Source organism: Heteronotia binoei, chromosome 18 (assembly GCF_032191835.1).
Source record: "Heteronotia binoei isolate CCM8104 ecotype False Entrance Well chromosome 18, APGP_CSIRO_Hbin_v1, whole genome shotgun sequence".
Lineage (NCBI taxonomy): Eukaryota > Metazoa > Chordata > Lepidosauria > Squamata > Gekkonidae > Heteronotia > Heteronotia binoei.
The window spans coordinates 23,993,328-24,010,337 of NC_083240.1; the positions used below are offsets into that span (position 1 = coordinate 23,993,328).

Sequence of the window (17,010 nt, forward strand, 5' to 3'; positions counted from 1 at the left end):
TAAGAAACAGCTCTTTGGACAAACATCCTCATGCATCTCTACTTTTAAAAAGCTCTGGTAATATTTTGGCTTCTGTGCAACAAGACATAATTTGATTCAGCAGCCAGCTCTCATAGGAAAGGCTGAGGGACAAGAGAATGGAACAATATTTGAGCTCTACAGTGGAAATTGCTGACCCTTCCCTGCCTCTGAAGGAATCCCCCGTGGTAGGCTGAAAACCACTAAAGAAAAAGAAAGGAGACCTGCAGGGCAACTTTGCAGAGTTACTATTTTCCAAGAGCATGGAAATCAATAAGTAGTTCTACACAGAGCTGGACTCCCATAGACTCAAAACAGGCCTCCCTGACTTCTCTAGTGGAGACCAGCAGCGTGAAACATAATGAAGACTCAACATTTAGCCATCCTAGACACATGATTGGCTTTCACAGGTCTTCAATGGTCTGCTCTTCAGAAAGGCAAAGGAATCAGAAAATGCAGATGTCAAATCCCACTTAGCAGAAGACCAAGATTCACCCATTCTTTCTCCAACCCACATCCCATACAGCTCTTACCTTATGTGGGTCAAGCAAGAAGTCGCTAAACTTGCTGGGAAGGGAGTATTTCTTCACCAATTCATCCTCAACCACCCAGGGGGCATTCTCACCCATCCCAGCCCGAAGTGCATTGTGGCGGATGAAATAACGCAGGATCTCCTTGTTTGGTGGCCGCTCAGTACGAATTAAGCTGTCCACTGGCACATTGCTGATGATCTTGAAGGACAAAGAAAGAAAGTCTTTCTTTAGGTATTCATTCTTTAGCAAGTAGCTCCCAATAAGGCAGCATGCCTTTAGCCAACTTCTGGCGTTAGACCTTGCTGTTTAAAATAGACACAGTTACTTTTAAGTAGTCCTTGGCCCAGAAGCAGCATAAAAGGTTTAGGTGGCATTATCATTAATACGAGCTGCTTTGAACTCTCCTTGCCAACTCAGTAAGCCTCCTTAATTCTTCATCCAAAATGCACAGTAAAAAAAAAAAATCCCTCACCTTGTCTTCATTTTGCAACTTGACATCATATTTGTGAGGCAAGAACTTTGGAGGAACCCATTTCTTCTCTTCCTTCTTCAGAGATGTAGGCAATTTCCGTGGAGACCTGCGTGCACGGTCACCTGACCAATCATAAAAGGAACAGAGTTAGCAATGCAGCACTGCAACGGATCTAGCATTAACAAATGCTTGAGAAGCATTAACAGAAGCACCACCAAAGGACAGAGGCTCACTTTAATACCAGAGGGATCTGCAGTCTTGTCTGTCTACTCAAAGGGTTTCAAAAAAGGAGTTTAGGCAAGGACCTGACAATGATTTCAGTCAAAAAAGTTTAGTAGCATGTTCAAGTGCCATTGGTGAGGTACACTGCTGCTGAAATATTTGAGAAGACTGTCGTCATTTAGTCTGCAAGAAATCAGAACTGACAGGGATGAAGATTCACCCAATGAGAAGTTCACATCCATGAGAAGTTCACATCCATGAACTTACAAGTCTGCCCCAATAACTACAATGCCTACTAAAAGAAATACACCATCTCTTTTATTAGAATATAAAAGTTTCCCAACACAAGTTCCATATGTTGGGTTCCTCTAACACTCCTGTCCAAGTACCTGTACATGAAGCTGTGGCAAAAACTGCACATTGAAAAGAACCTTCTCTAAGAAACTAGATGTGAAGAAATCTCCTTGCACACAGTATTCATACTGTATCCATAACAAAATCCTTTTGGTTTCACAGAATGTTTCACGACTTGTCCATTCAGTGCGAGTGGACCAATCTAGTAGTTAACCAACAAGACAACTGGCAACACCCTGGGATCAACACACACAATTACAGGGCCTGCTGCTTTTTAAAGGAGGACCTAACAAGTATCCAATAGATAAGGCTATGGCTTGCTACTCACTCAGGCTCTCTCTCCTGTTCTCGTCTTCCTTCAAGGCCAGCTCCTTTTGGTTGTCCTGAACTACCTGGCTAGAATTCTCTTTATCACTGGAGGGTGAATCACAAGCTCCATTGGCTTTCTTCTCAGCAGCTTCCTCTTCTGTCACCTTTTCCAGAGGATGTATTTTCACCACCTTCACCCGCAGAATCTTGTCCTTCCCAACCTGAATGGAAAAGGTTAGTAAATTGGAGCTAGACAGACACATTAAGGCAGAGGACCTACTCACACTAAGGACACTACTGGGCTCAAATCCTCATCATGCCACCTATCTTGCCCTGAAAAAGCATTCTCCCACCTAGAGATTTTGAGCCTAATTATTACAAAATATGTCTCTGGAATCCAGTTTTGTTTCTCTCCACCTTTCTATGAGCAACTGATTGCTACTTGTAGTTCCAGAAACCATACATGCTAGCTCAGTTTTTTTCCCAACAAGGCCTTACCTCAAAGTCACACTCTTCTCCTACAGCAAACTTGGTCATAATCTCCAGCCAGGCAGTGTCTACCAACTTTTCTAAAGAGATTGTATTATGGTGGACCATTTCCAAGACAAGTTTCTCGTACCAAACTGGGAATTCCTCCTTCAAGCTGGTAGATACATGAAGATTACAAGAATGAACAGAGAGCACGGTCAGTTAAAACAGCATGCTGTCAGGAACAAAGATATTTATTAAACAGAAAAAGTTACTCCCAAAACATCTCCCAACCAATAATAATACCAGTTACTATAAAAATGATCATGTAGGAAGTTCCTTGGATCTAGATAAAGAAATTTAGTCAAGCTGCTAGCAGTTCTCATCTTATATAGAGGGAAAGCTTTAACATATTTCCTTATGGGAATTATACAGACCTGATCTGGTTTCTGCATTATATAACTATAAAATATGAACAGTAAGATTCAGATTCTCTCACATGACAAGAGGAAAGCTTGTGAACAGCAATCATGTTCACTACATATGCATCATTCTGCAATCCTCTACATCCCATATTTTCTTTTACAGCTTGCAGCTGATTTCAGTGAGGCAGAGACTAGACTTTTCTGTATCATGAAGCTGCATCCTCAGAGGGGGCTGCGAGCTCTAACTCCACAGAAGTTCCTTGGCTTAAAAAAAAATAGTATCCGGAACAGAAAGCTACGGGTAGGAAACTTTCTTGGTGGGAGAAGATTCCACCACATCAGTGCTAAACTCACAGCCTGACAGGTTTACCAAACATGCACCAACAATAAAAGATGGACATCCCAACTCTAACAGTCTTCAAATGGATATTCTTGCCCCAGGCAGTTAAAAGGGATTCTCATTTCCTCTGAAGCTTTGCTTAACCATGGCTCATCTTGACTTGCCACACATGCCACCACCCCTACAGGAAGGACATACACCACACTCTAACAGATGCCTTGGACTCCGCTACTTACAGCTCTGCAACTTCCTGCTCTTCCTCCCAGGCTTCCTTGTGTGTCAGCTGACTGCTTCCTGTGCTTTTGCAGGTCCATATTCGTTGGTTATATTTCTCCAGCCGTGCTTCATACTCTCTGAAGGAGCAACAGCTCAGGAAAACAAGGTAACAAACGGGAAACCAAAACCAAAGACCCTGCCCACACATGAAAACAATAACCCACTGATAGCCCAGTGCAATACTGATATCTAGATGTACAGAAACACAGATGCTATAAACACCACATGAACACAGACCCAACACATGCACACATGGAATTCAAATTCCAGTTCGAGAAAGAACCACTGAAACTGCAAGTGTCAAGAGTACACAGAAGCTTTGTGCTTGATATGATTTTTGATCTGTTGGAAACTTCAGTTTCCCCCAGTTAAGTTGCTTAAAGGGTATACACTGCATTTGATACCACTGGGAATGCAGAGGTTACAACAGGATCACTCCTAAACTTGCCAAATGTCTTGTTAACAGTAATCTCCAAGATAAACTGCTGCAAAAAAACCCCTCAAAAAACCATGCCCATAGCAAAGCCAATTAAACTGCACATTATGGATGCTCACAAAGTGTGGCTAAGAAGGTAAAAGGTTCTGTATGGCAACTTAAAGACCATTTTGTGCAGCACAAGATTTCATGGCCACCTAATTTCCAATAAATTGTATAAAACTAGGCAGTTTGGTGAGAAATGAGGAGAGAAAAAGGGAAAAACATAGATAACGCATAATGCACTTGCAATTATGCACCACAGAAGATGGCCTACAACAATACTCTAAATCAGGGGCATCAAAAATGCAGCCCAGGGGCCAAATCAGGCCCCTGGAGGACTCCTATCAGGCCCCTGAGCAACTGGCTCTTGTCTGCTTCCTTTTCCCTCTCTCTTGCTTCCTTTTGCATCTCAGCTTCTTTTGCTAGGCTTGCTCAATTGCACAGGAGCCTCAGAGCAAAACCTCGATTTTCTCCGTTGGTTGAGGCTCCTCCACCTCCTGGTCCCCTGGGGACGGAGGGAAAGAGCCAGAGCTTCCTTTGTCCTACAAAGAAAGCACCTTTAAGGTCAACAAGTGCTCATGTTTTAAGCATGTTTTATTTTAAGTTTAAAAAAAACTTTAGTAGTGTTTTCTGTGTCCTTTAAAAAGTTTAAATCTCTGCTACCTAATCTTAAATAGATACACACATGTCTAGCAAGGGCTCATTTATGTCAGATCCAGCCCTCATAACAAATGAGTTCGACACCCCTACTCTAAATTATGGACCACTGGGGAAAAGTAAGTTGTTCTCAGGCAGAAGCAACAGAGCAGTGTAAAGACAACAGCTATTCAGCAGGATATATTAAAAGTACTTCACTAAAGAAGTCACACTTGCTTTCTAGCTGGGTGAGGAAGCCCAATTTGCATTTTCTAAACCAGTCATGGTCAAAGAAACCACTTCACCATGCACATACACTTGCTTTGTATGGCAGTGAAGGGACAAGCTGTCAAATACAATATATCAGGGGTGGCCAATGGTAGCTCTCCAGATTTTTTTTTTTGCCTACAACTCCCATCAGCCCCAGCCATTGGCCATGTTGGCTGGGGCTGATGGGAGTTGTAGGCAAAAAAACATCTGGAGAGCTACCGTTGGCCACCCCTGCAATATATAATCAGTAAAAGAAAGTCAGCAGTGAAAGCCAGCCAGTGAAACCACCTCTATGTGCATAATAAGCACAAACCACACTGAACAGCTTTCATACAAGTGATGTTATTTTATGACTATGTTCCCTGTGTATGGCAACAGAAAGCCTACCACTACCACACACACAGGACAGATCAAACGCTGGAGGTCCTAGCCAAACATTTGGGCTTCACTGCAAGCGTCACCATGTGGATATAAGAAGGGACTAACCCAAGGCAGGTCTCTGTGTGATCTGTTCTGGAAATTTTATTCCACTGTTGTATTTTTTTAACATTTTCATTTAACTTCATCCTATAAAGTATCTTGAGCAATTTGGGGAAATTTACGGTAAACTTGTTTTTAAACAGATACATTTTGAATAAGCCTGCAATTGCTATGAACGGTATAGGCAAACTAAAATCCCAGAGTTTCAACCCAAAAGCCAAACCCTCCATGCCTGCATCCAAACAGCAGCTCCTGATCAAAGAATACAGAGTATGTGTCCCTCAGACACAATGATTACAACCATTTCTTTCCCACAGAGACTCACCAGAATCCAAGCCTCTCTCAGAAGGGCTGCTAACACCTTTCTATTTGAACACAGCCAATAGCGGCCAAGGTTAAGCCTTTAATTGAGTGTTCTGTGAATGAGAAATGAGAGACTTAAGGAGTCAGCAAAAAGATGGAAGAGCGAGAACCTGAGTTCAGAAGCATTAGCCCTTACTTCCACATCAGTTCCCTGAAATGGAACTGAATCCAGGGCTGTGTACTGAATTGTATATATTTGCTTATCTTCATTAATTGTTTTGCTCCTGCAAGTCATACAAAAGAGGAAGAAGCTGCAAAAGGCACAGAAGTGCTGCCACCCCACCCCCAGTAATCTGACTGAACTACTTCTCTAAGTTTCAAAGGCTTCCTCAAGAATTGCTCTCACATTACACAAATCTCTATAGGCTGGATGACTATGTGTTTGCTTTCCAGGATTCTAGTATACATATGCCTTTCTGTAGGTATTGTTGATCAGTGTAAGGACATGCAACCCTACATTCTTAAACCATTCATTAAGCACACATACTTTGTTGGACTTCTACTTTCTAGAGGGTTACATAGGACCTCAAACATGACACATAAATGTATATACTCCTCCACAGCCATTTTCAGACTCTGAGCCCATGGATGCACATGCAACTAGCACAAACTCACACAGCAACATTTTTTGGCGAATCACATACCTACTTTTACATCACTGACATGTCTATGACTTCATTGTGCAGTTATGTACTATTGCAAAAATCTGGAACTTTCAGAATATGGACTTGGTCAGTGTCTATTACACTCTTTAATGTTTCCCTTTCTGCAAAGTGTCATCCCAACCAACATACTCTCCACACAACAGATGCTCAGCTTATCCATAAGCGAATGCACATCACATATTACTTATTCAGGATCACTGTTTTAATAAAACATTTTAGCTATCTTGACACATTCATACAGCAGCCTGCCCTCCCCAATCTAGCCTGTGAATTACTAGCTTCAATTGCAGGCATGTGTGACTTTTTCCTACCTTGTTGTGATGGTTAGAATTTCATAGCTGCTAATACTAATATTAAAATGCAACCAGTATGTTTACTGTGGACAGATTTGTGTCTTATTGTAGTTCTCTGCGTGTGGTCTTGAATCAGAGGGCTCCAATTTCACAGAATGGATATACTAAACATGAAAAAAAATCAGTAAATGCACTATACTATGAAGTAGTCGTTCTTTCAGCATCACAAACGTTGCTACAGATCTGCAACAAAAAAGCGCCTTTCCTTGCACCTGTCACCCTTCCCCTGAAAAGGGTCAGTGAGGAATAGCTGAGGATGACCCAACAGATGAGGACTGGTGGGGGGGGGGGGGGGAGCAGAGCGCTGAGTCATGGAAAAGGGGCTCTCTTAGGTACAAGACAAAGAAGGAAGAAGGAGAGAACACAAAGCTTTTACCTTGTGCACATACTAAATTAACAACTGGGCCTATATGGATCTAGCTCCTTTTGATACTGAGTAGCACCAGCATAACTGCAACATATCTGCTGAAGATTACAGAACTTAATAGAGCAACAAAAAGTATTTGCTGTTACGGTGATTATTTCTTATATCACAACTTTCCTTGAACATCACATCAATAAGCAAAGTGGAAGATTCAGATGGATATTCAAATCTCAACTAAAACATCAAAACTCATTGAGGGAATAGAACTTTTCCATTCTAGGCCCAAACATGCAAAGGGTCTGTTTGGGATAAATGTTTGCTAATACACTATAAAGTAATCACTGTGTGTCTCTGGGTAATCACTGTATGTCTCTGGGTTAACATCTGGCTGTTAACAATTATAAATATACCAACAGTGGCCAAGTGTTTCCTCAAACTACATCTCAACAAAACACAAGAAGAAAAACAAAACATAGATTCACCAGCGGTTGAAGGGCTACACATGGTATGTGGTAACAAATCTACCACCATCCCAATATCCACTAAAGAGACACAGAAGTTTCGAGTAGAAACAAAAAATATTTAATCAGACCAGAGACCCATCTGACCCATCATTCTGAGAGTGGAGAGCCAGATTCCTCCAACAAGCTCAGAAACAGACCAAGGGAGATGACGTCATTCTGTTGCTTGTTCCCAGAATCTCAGACTCCAAGATAGATTGCCACTGAACATGGAAACCACATTTAGGCATCCTGACTAACAGCAGCTGAGAAACCAATTCCCTCTTGAATCTGTTCTAATCCTTTTTTTAAAAGGCATAACCACTTCTTATAACAGCAGATTCCTTTTACTTAAACTATGCACATAATCTGATTCTGCAGGCAATGGCAAAGGTCACTCACTTATCAGGTGCCCTAAGATGTATCTCCTGAATATTTTTCCAGTCAATTTCACATGGCAACCAAGCTTTATTTATTTAGGGGATTTATATTCCACCCATCCTGCCAAGGCAGGCGGAGAGTGGGTTATCAACTGAAAGGAAAATAAAATTCTCTAAGGAACCTCACAGGAAGAACATGAAGCCATCAGCAAGGATGTGAGAACTGCCTTACTGATTTAGGTCAAGGACTGTTCTCCAAAAGTGGCCAGATGGAAGAGCGATAAAAATGTTGTTTTAAACTCACTCACCAATTTATTTATTTTATTTATTTATTCTATAATTTATATCCCGCCCTTCCCACAGAGTGGCTCAGGGTGGCTCACAACAACGACAAAACAATAAAACAAGGTACAAAGTTAATACATTTAAAAGTCAAAACATTTAAAAAACCTAAAAACATTAAAATCTTAACATTAAACTATCCAGTATATTTCACTAAAATCTGATAAGCTACATTTATCTAGTCGGCATAAGCTAACCGGAAGAGGGTTGTCTTACAGGCCCTGCGGAACTGAGTAAGATCCCGCAGGGCCCTCACCTCTTCCGGCAGCTGGTTCCACCATGTGGGGGCCATTATAGAAAAGGCCCTGTCTCTGGTTGTCTTGAGACGGACTTCCTTGGGCCCGGGGATGGTGAGAAGGTTTTGAGTCCCAGACCTCAGTACTCTCTGGGGAACGTGTGGGGAGAGACGGTCCTTCAGGTAGGCAGGTCCCAGGCCATATAGGGCTTTAAAGGTAATGACCAGCACCTTGTACCGGACTCGGTATGTTATTGGAAGCCAGTGCAGAGTCCGAAGGCCCGGCCGGATGTGCCCCCACCTTGGGAGGCCCAATAACAGCCGGGCCGCGGCGTTCTGCACCAGCTGCAATTTCCGGGTCCGGCACAGGGGCAGCCCCATGTAGAGGGCATTGCAGTAATCCAATCTCGAGGTGACCGTAGCATGGATCACTGTTGCTAGGTCGTCGCGGTCCAGGAAGGGGGCCAACTGCCTTGCCCGTCTAAGATGAAAGAACGCGGACTTGGCAGTGGTTGCTATCTGAGCCTCCATCTTTAGGGACGGCTCCAACAGCACCCCCAGGCTCTTGACCCTGTCCGCCGCCGTCAGCGGCGCACCGTCAAAAGTCGGCAGGGGGATTTCCCCCCCCCCCGGTCCACGACGGCCCAAACAGAGGACCTCTGTCTTCGCAGGATTCAGTCTCAGTCCAATGTCCATGTTTATCCCAAGAGCTATAGCCTCTCCAGCTCTCCCTATTTCCCACTCTGCCTTTTACAACTTCTGCTCCTGGAGACATGCCCCCAAGCTAGGCCTCACTTCAGCCTCCTTTGGCTGAGTTCCATGGGCACCCCTGAGGAGCAGCAGGTGATTCCCAGTGAGAAAGCCTAACAGCAGCAGCCACACACCCAGCCTTGCCAGCCACCCAGTCATCAGCCTGGACTTGTCAGCAGCTCTCTGTTAGCTTTCCTTGGCTGCTGAAATATGGTTTTCCAAAGCTTCCTCCTCTACTGGCAAGCCCTAAGCTCTAGTATTTAAATCCAGACCATATCTGAATTGAGGGAGAGGCATTTAATATTAAGACAATAACACCAGTTCTCCTTGATATTTTTGGGTGGGTTCATCTAGGTCAATATTCTGTTCACAACAGTAGTCAGCCAAATGTCCTAATGTAGCTTGCAACAAAAGCACTTGATTCAGAGATATACTGAATCTAGGATACTCCATTAACCTATTATAAATGAATCTGGCTTCTCCATATATGCATCCAATCCCCTTTTAATAAGAATTTCAGAGCAACTACTCTGGATCTAGCCCAACATCCTGTTTCCTACAATGCCCAGTCAGATGCTTTCAGGGAAGAAAGGTGACCGCTGAGTGGCGCCTGCTCCTCAAATGCCTCCTATTTCAGATAACAGAGCCATTTGTTGGAATTTCTGTTATCTAATTGTTTTATTGCATCTTGCTCAAATAAACTGGGTGTAATCAGATACCAGCAACATTTGAAAGAGTTCTTCATTTAACATCCAAGACAGGCTGCACTAGGACCTGAAGCAATTTCCTTTCCCAATAGCTTTTATTTTATAATATTCAATCTAAAGAACAGTTCTGGAAAACTCAAAAAACTCCTACACTGTTGTATCATTGGTTGGTCCTGACAAAAAGGCATTATGTGAACTGATTTTTCAGATTTTACTTTGGGACCAACATAGCTAACAACTTTATCCTGTCTCTGAAACACACCTCTGAGGTGCCATCATCACCTCTGGATATGCAGTATGACTTGCTTCAAATCAGTTAGTCCTGGGGTTGAAATCCACTCACCAGGTGCCTTTATGCAAAAGCATACTCTCTCAGCATTACTTCTTCAGCTGCCATAGCCTTTACATTTGGGTCCCAATCTTCCTCTAAAGAACTGAGGGCTGTGTACATGGTTCTTTTCCATTTCACCATCACAGCAACCCTGAGAAGTAGGCTATGCTGAAATGACTTGGTTGGGCCAGCACTTCAACCACTACACAGTGCTGTCTCTTACTAAATGTAATGCTGGCCCACCCTGCAAGCCCATTTTGTGAATTATTGCATTTATTAATGGATTTGTATTCCACTCTTCCTACTTCCCAGGTGGTTATGTGCAAAAAGTGCTTCAAATCCTGAAAGCAACAGACAAGTCCTAAATATTATTATAATGTGTTGGTATAAAGATGCAGCTAAAAAAATGAGATGCGACTGGGGAAATCTTGGTTCAAGTTTCATCTTTGCAAAATTTACCAGGCTGCTGTTGGCAAACCAGGCAACTTCTGCCCCATCTCATCTGCCATAAGAGAGATAACGCTAGCCTACTTTCCAGTACTTTGTAAGCATTACAATAAATGGCTGACTCAAGCACCCTGAACACTAGGGCAGCACCACAAAAATTTTAAAAGTATGGCATAGGGGTAGTGTTTAGCATGCTGAACTGAGATCAGAGACCTGGGTTCAAGCCGCTGCTTGGCCATGAAATTCACTGGCTTGACTTTGAGTCAGCCATTCTTACCAAATCAAGCTTCCTTCACGCTGGGCTACTACAAAGAAAAGACAAAGGAAAGGAGAACAAGTTATGCCACCCTAGGCTCCAGCGAAAACGCAGGAGAAAATGCGAAAAGGAAAAGATCAGAAACACTTGAATAAATGGCCATAAGATTACACAGCCCCGCCCCACCCCGTTAAAATCTGCCACAAAATGACTAGCAGGTCGAAAGCAAACTGTTCTGCTCGCCCCAAAAGCTACCGGGAAAGGATTTGCCTGCCTGCAACACGGGACGACAACTGTGCCCCACTTTACGAGGCTACTATTCAAACCACAACTTCACGCTCTTTACTGGGCTCCTCTCCAGCAGAGTTTACGATGAAGGTGCCCCAAAGCTTCCCTCACCCCCACCCGCAGAATGGATGTATCCAAGTTCGGGGCCAACCAGAGGAAGGGCAACAAGGCACCGGTCACGAAGCATGGAAAGCGTGACGGAGAAAGGGGCCTGGCAAATGTCATCCGGGCGTCGGCGGCGCTCTCTGGGCAGCCCACATGCCAGGAGCGGCGAGAGAAACCCGGGAGGAGACGAAGAACAAAGAGCCCGAGAGGGAGGGAGGGAGGGGCTGGCCGGGCTCCGCTTGCCTCCCCCTCCTCCATATTCTCCCCCTCCCCCCACCGGTCGGGAGGGGAGGGGGGAGGCGATCCGAACCCAAGGCCCCTCCCCTCCCCCACTCGGCTCTGAGGTAAACAAGAAGCGGCGGCGGAAAAAGGAGACCCCCCCCGATCACGCACATCTTTCCCTCCCTCGACCCAAAAATCCATCGCCGGCCGCAGGATACTCGCTGGTGCGGAAGACCTCCTGCGTGTGGGGGATGACGAAGCGAGGCTCCGGCTGCCTCTCCTCTTCGGTCGTCGTCGTCGCCGCCTCTTGTCCCTCAGTTTTCTCTCCCCCCGATGGCGGCAACGGTTTGGCCAACGGAAAGGGCTTTCGGCCCAGCAGAGGCGCCATCGCCTCACAAGAAAAATGGCGGGAAGGCGGGTGGACGGCGCCCCTCCCCCACCGGCAGAGCAGGCGAGAGAGCGAAGCCGGCAGGCGAAACCTCAGACCTTCTCCCCCTCCCCTCCTCCTCGCACACGCTCTCTCGCTCGCGCGCGCCTCCTTCCTTCTGCGCGTGCGCAAACGGAGTGCGATGTGCGGGCGGGGGTGGGGAGAGAAGAAACAAAATAAATAACACGGATGTTTAGCACTGCTGGTCTATGCGTTCCACCCTCTCCGGCGCTATCGCTTCTCTCCCTGCGCTACGGTTGGACAAGCTCAAACCCGCTCTGCAGCAAGACTGGAGAATGTGGACGTCACTCCCTCGGGAAGTAAAAGGGGCGGGAGGTAAGTTAGGTTGAGAGGGCGTGCGCGCGACAGGCAAGGGGAGGAGAGAAGGTCGCGTTATGTAAGCGCAAGAAAGGAGCGCGGCGGTGGCAGCGCCATTTTGTACGTCGCTGCTGATTATGTGATTGGCCTTCTGTGGCCAATGATAACGGGCCGCTATATCCGGGGCCTTGTGGAAGGAGGAGAGAGAAGGAAAAAAAGGCCCGCTTCGCCGGCTTTTGTCTGGGTGAACGGCGCGCGGCCTCGCCTTAAAGGAGCAGCATCCTTAAAGAGGCCTTCCGGAGCATCATGGGAAATAAAGATAGGCCTGCTTGTCCAGAGAGTCGTAGCCCGCTATGCCGATCTTAGTAGAAAGCTCCTGTTCTGAGTAGAACGCCCTAAAATCCAAACTTTGAATATGTTCATTCCTAATGGCGTGTCTCTGAGCATATACAGAGCATCTTAAGAGAAGAAACTGATATTTTCCATTTTTAACCCAGCATGTGGGCGGACTACATGATTCTCCTCTCCATCACAACACCCCTATAAGGCTGGTTAGGCCGAAACCAAATGTGGCAAGGTCGTCCAGTGTACTCCATTGCTGAGGAACGATTTAAACTCGTCTCCCCAGAATAATTCCACACACCAAGTGGCCGGATTTTCTACATCCTGCAGGAAGACAACTCCTATAGATGGAGTGTACATGGAGTTGCCAGTCTCTAAGTGAAGCCTCCCAAATCTCCAGGAATTTCCCAGCCAGACCTGGCAACCCAACTATCAGAGGGAGTTCACACAAGATTTGCTTCCACGTGGGCTCAAAGCCATACTTGTCTTAGTACCTAACTACCACTAACATCTTTCAGGAATGATCTGCATACTTTCTGACACCCGTCCCACTTTCGTATACCCCCATTCCCCAAAGAGCATTATACTCCTTAGGTAACAACACACTGATGGTTCTGGGGCCAAGGACCAATCGTGTGGCCTCAACTGGAGCTAAAGCCTTTTTGGCAATAGCTCCTGATTTGTGGAATGCACTTCTGAATGAAATCCAGGCCCTGCAGGACTTAGTTCAATTCTGCAGGGTCTCCAAAATGGAACTGTATTGTCAGGCTTATGGGTGAGACCAGGAAGTTTTTATTTATACACTGCCCCCTGGTTCTTTCCCTCCCCTCTCTCCCCAGGAATCAGTAATATAATTATACACCATCTGGTCAACTGTTGAATTGTATGTATAGATTTTAATTGTTTTTAAACTGATTTACGTATGTTGTAATCCACTCTGAGCGCCACACTACTAGGGGAGAGCGGAATATACATAATAGACATATTTTCCTGCTATTTAGTAAAAGATCTCTGCGAAACTCTAAGAAGTGGGATGTTAGCAGGGTTTTGTAGAAAAAAAACAGCAGGAACTCATTTGCATATTAGGCCACACACCTCTGATGTCACCAGAAGTGATGTCACCTGTGCAGTTAGTTGCTTTCTGCATATAGACAGAGCAGTACAATGCCATCAGCTGCATTTCACATGGCCCAATGAGACCTTGTTTCTCCCCCCTGCCCCCTCCCCAAAAAAACACGGCTGTAGAAAGAGAGCCAAATACGGCGGAGCAGGCAGTGGTAAGCCAAGCTTCTCTCGGGAGGGGGTACTCATGGGTGGCTCCGCATCTCTCACTACCAGAGACCTTTTTTTGAGCAGGAACCCTGGCCAAGCCAGCCAGAACTGCATTCCTGTGTGTTCCTGCTCAAAAAAAGCCCTGGATTTCAGACATTCTAGTCCTTTAAATACTCCACATTTCAGCTAACAGCAATGTCCTGGTGGTCCCATACAATGTACCAGGTTTGTTTGAAGGCCTACCAATAGATTCCCCCCTTCTTTTTGATAGATCACAAGTTGTGCAGGATAGAAGTAAACTCAGCACAAATTGTGGCCAGGACCATTTCAGATGGGGTCACTGTCCTCCAAAGACTGCATTTCTGTATATGGAAAACTTTTACAAATCTGTAAGTTGTGGCACATTTCAAGTACACAAACATCCAAGTTACAAATAGAATAAGCAGCAATGAATATGCACAAACAATTCTTGCATTCAACTCACTATAAGTAGTTTGCACACTTTTTCTGCCCATTTAGGGTTGCCAAGTTTGACTCAAGAAATATCTGGGGACTCTGGGAGTGGAACTCCAGTCCCAAAATCGCCAGATATGTTTGAACTTGCTTTCATTCCCATCTAACGTGTAAGAAACAGAGGCCGAGAAATTTCACTCAGTACGTTGGTGACTGCTGTATTTGTAAACATAACATATGCTGTATTTTATCCTTGCAGTTCAGCTGCCTACAAATGTCACCACTCTTTCAGTGATGTCTGCACAGACTATTACCGCTTGGGGGATTTTTAGTCCAACTTTTTTCCTTTCATATTTTCCTGCAAACCTGACATGACCAATAGGTTTGTAGAAACATATACCTTGACTAGTGTTCCCTCTAACCTGAGTTAGTGTGAAATAGAATTTTTGCTCACAAGACTCTGCAGCTTAGAGGGAACATTGGCATTGACCCTGTAAGGTCTTCTCTTGCATATGTTTTTTTTTTTTTTAAATTCACAAGGGCAGATAACTTGCCTATTAGAGATCTGGCAAGCGGGACCTGCAAATAATTATGGAGGGCATCTAATTGAACTTGTTCGCACTATCTTCTGTTTCCCTTCCCTGGCAGCTCTCCTTTTCCTGCTTCCTCCTCTCCTTCCCACCCACAAGCTAGCCTAAACTTTATTTGCCCTGTCTTCAGCTTTCCCTCCTTCCCTCCCCCTGGCAACCTCTACCTGGGAAAAAAACCTATGGCCTAGTGCCTAGTTGCACAGTGGAGAACCCAATTAGACTCCAGTGGTACTTTTAAGACCAACAAAGTTTTGAGATATGAACTTTCATGTTCATGCACAATTCCTCAGATACATCAAAATGGAAGTTAACAGTCAATGTATATAGAAAGAATCTTCTACAGAGGTGAACATCATATTAGCATACAACTTAATGAAGATGTTTTGACATATGTAATAACAAGCTAGGTTTATAATGTCACCAGGTCATGGTTTGTTTGGATTTAATTAGTGGTGGGGAAAAGAGTATAGCAATAAATATGTCAGAATAGGAGAATGATGTGTAATGATATGGGGAACCCATAAGCACCTCATTTTCAACTATATTCTCCCCACACCCACACACTATTTCTTCTCTCCCCGCCCCCACTTCCATATTCTCAGTAATGTCATTGAGTTGGCACCACTGAAGGTGATGTTCTGGTTGGTATTGCCGATGCAGGAATCCGGGGGCTAGCCTTACAGTGGCTTTCCTCCTTCCTTGAGGGTCGGGGACAAAGGGTGGCGATTGGAGGAGAGCTGTCCCAGAGGCGCTTACTCAATTGTGGGGTGCCTCAGGGGGCAGTTCTCTCTTCGATGTTGTTTAACATCTTCATGCGCCCCCTTGCCCAGATCACCCGAAGGTACGGACTGGGCTGTCACCAGTATGCTGATGACACCCAGTTCTATCTATTGATGGGCGGCCGGACTGGCGACGTCCCTGAAAACCTGGACCGGGCGTTGCAAGCCATGGCAGGGTGGATCAAGTCGAGTGGGCTGAAGTTGAATCCAGCGAAGACAGAGGTCCTTTGTGTGGGTCGCGGCGGGCCAGGGGAGGAGATCTCCCTACCAGCCTTTGACGGTGCGTCACTGATACCAGTGCACAGGGTCAAGAGCCTGGGAGTGCTTCTGGAGCCTTCCTTGACAATGGAGGCACAGATAGCAACCACTGCTAAAGCCGCCTTTTTCCATCTTAGGAGGGCGAAGCAGCTGGCCCCCTTCCTGGAACATGGCGACCTAGCAACAGTGATCCATGCAACGGTCACCTCGAGGTTGGACTACTGTAATGCCCTCTACATGGGGCTGCCCCTGTACCGAACTCGGAAACTGCAGCTAGTGCAGAATGCGGCGGCCAGGCTGTTGGTGGGACTACCTCGGTGGGAGCACGTGCAGCCTAGGTTGCGGGAGCTGCACTGGCTGCCAATTGTGTTCCGAGTTCGTTACAAGGTGCTGGTTATTACCTTTAAAGCCCTTTATGGCAGAGGACCTGTCTACCTTAGGGACCGCCTCTCTCCATAAATCCCCCAGAGAGCACTGAGATCTAGCTCCCAAAATCTCTTAAAAATCCCTGGACCAAGGGAGGCCAAACTGAAAACAACTCGAGAGCAGGCCTTCTCAATAACGGCTCCCCATTGGTGGAATCAATTACCAGCGGAGGTTCAAGCCCTGCGGGACTATAATCAGTTCTGCAGGGCCTGTAAAACTGTCCTTTTTCAAATGGCCTACAAGATTGAATCCTGAAGTGACACCTAGCCATCTGATATATACTGTCTTGTATATAGCACCTTAACTGTTGTGGTTTTAATTAAATTATTTAAATGTATTTTATTGTATAATGTATTTATTGTAATCATGGCATTTTCCATGTCTGTAAGCCGCCCTGAGCCTGCCTCGGCGGGGAGGGCGGGATATAAATAAATAAAAATTATTATTATTTTGGCTTCAAAACCATAGAGTCTGCCCCCAAACCAGAGCACTTTTCCAGGTTCATAGAATGATAAACACATAAACCTATGTTCATTCTAAGTTCAAGATTATTCAA

General features: G+C 45.1%; 1 protein-coding gene across 1 annotated transcript in view; it reads right to left on the reverse strand.

Moving 5' to 3' along the window:
* The window catches only part of BAZ1B (bromodomain adjacent to zinc finger domain 1B), a 32,935-nt gene extending 20,591 nt beyond the window's left edge, over positions 1 to 12,344 (reverse strand). Inside the window, exons 1-6 of the mRNA XM_060259561.1 lie at positions 11,808 to 12,344; positions 3,378 to 3,494; positions 2,407 to 2,551; positions 1,928 to 2,129; positions 1,024 to 1,145; positions 552 to 749 (exon numbers count right to left, since the gene is read on the reverse strand). Of these exons, the coding sequence (XP_060115544.1) occupies positions 552 to 749; positions 1,024 to 1,145; positions 1,928 to 2,129; positions 2,407 to 2,551; positions 3,378 to 3,494; positions 11,808 to 11,977 (954 nt within the window). The 5' untranslated portion in view covers positions 11,978 to 12,344. The remainder of the gene's footprint in view (positions 1 to 551; positions 750 to 1,023; positions 1,146 to 1,927; positions 2,130 to 2,406; positions 2,552 to 3,377; positions 3,495 to 11,807) is intronic.
* Between the last annotated feature and the right edge of the window lie 4,666 nt (positions 12,345 to 17,010).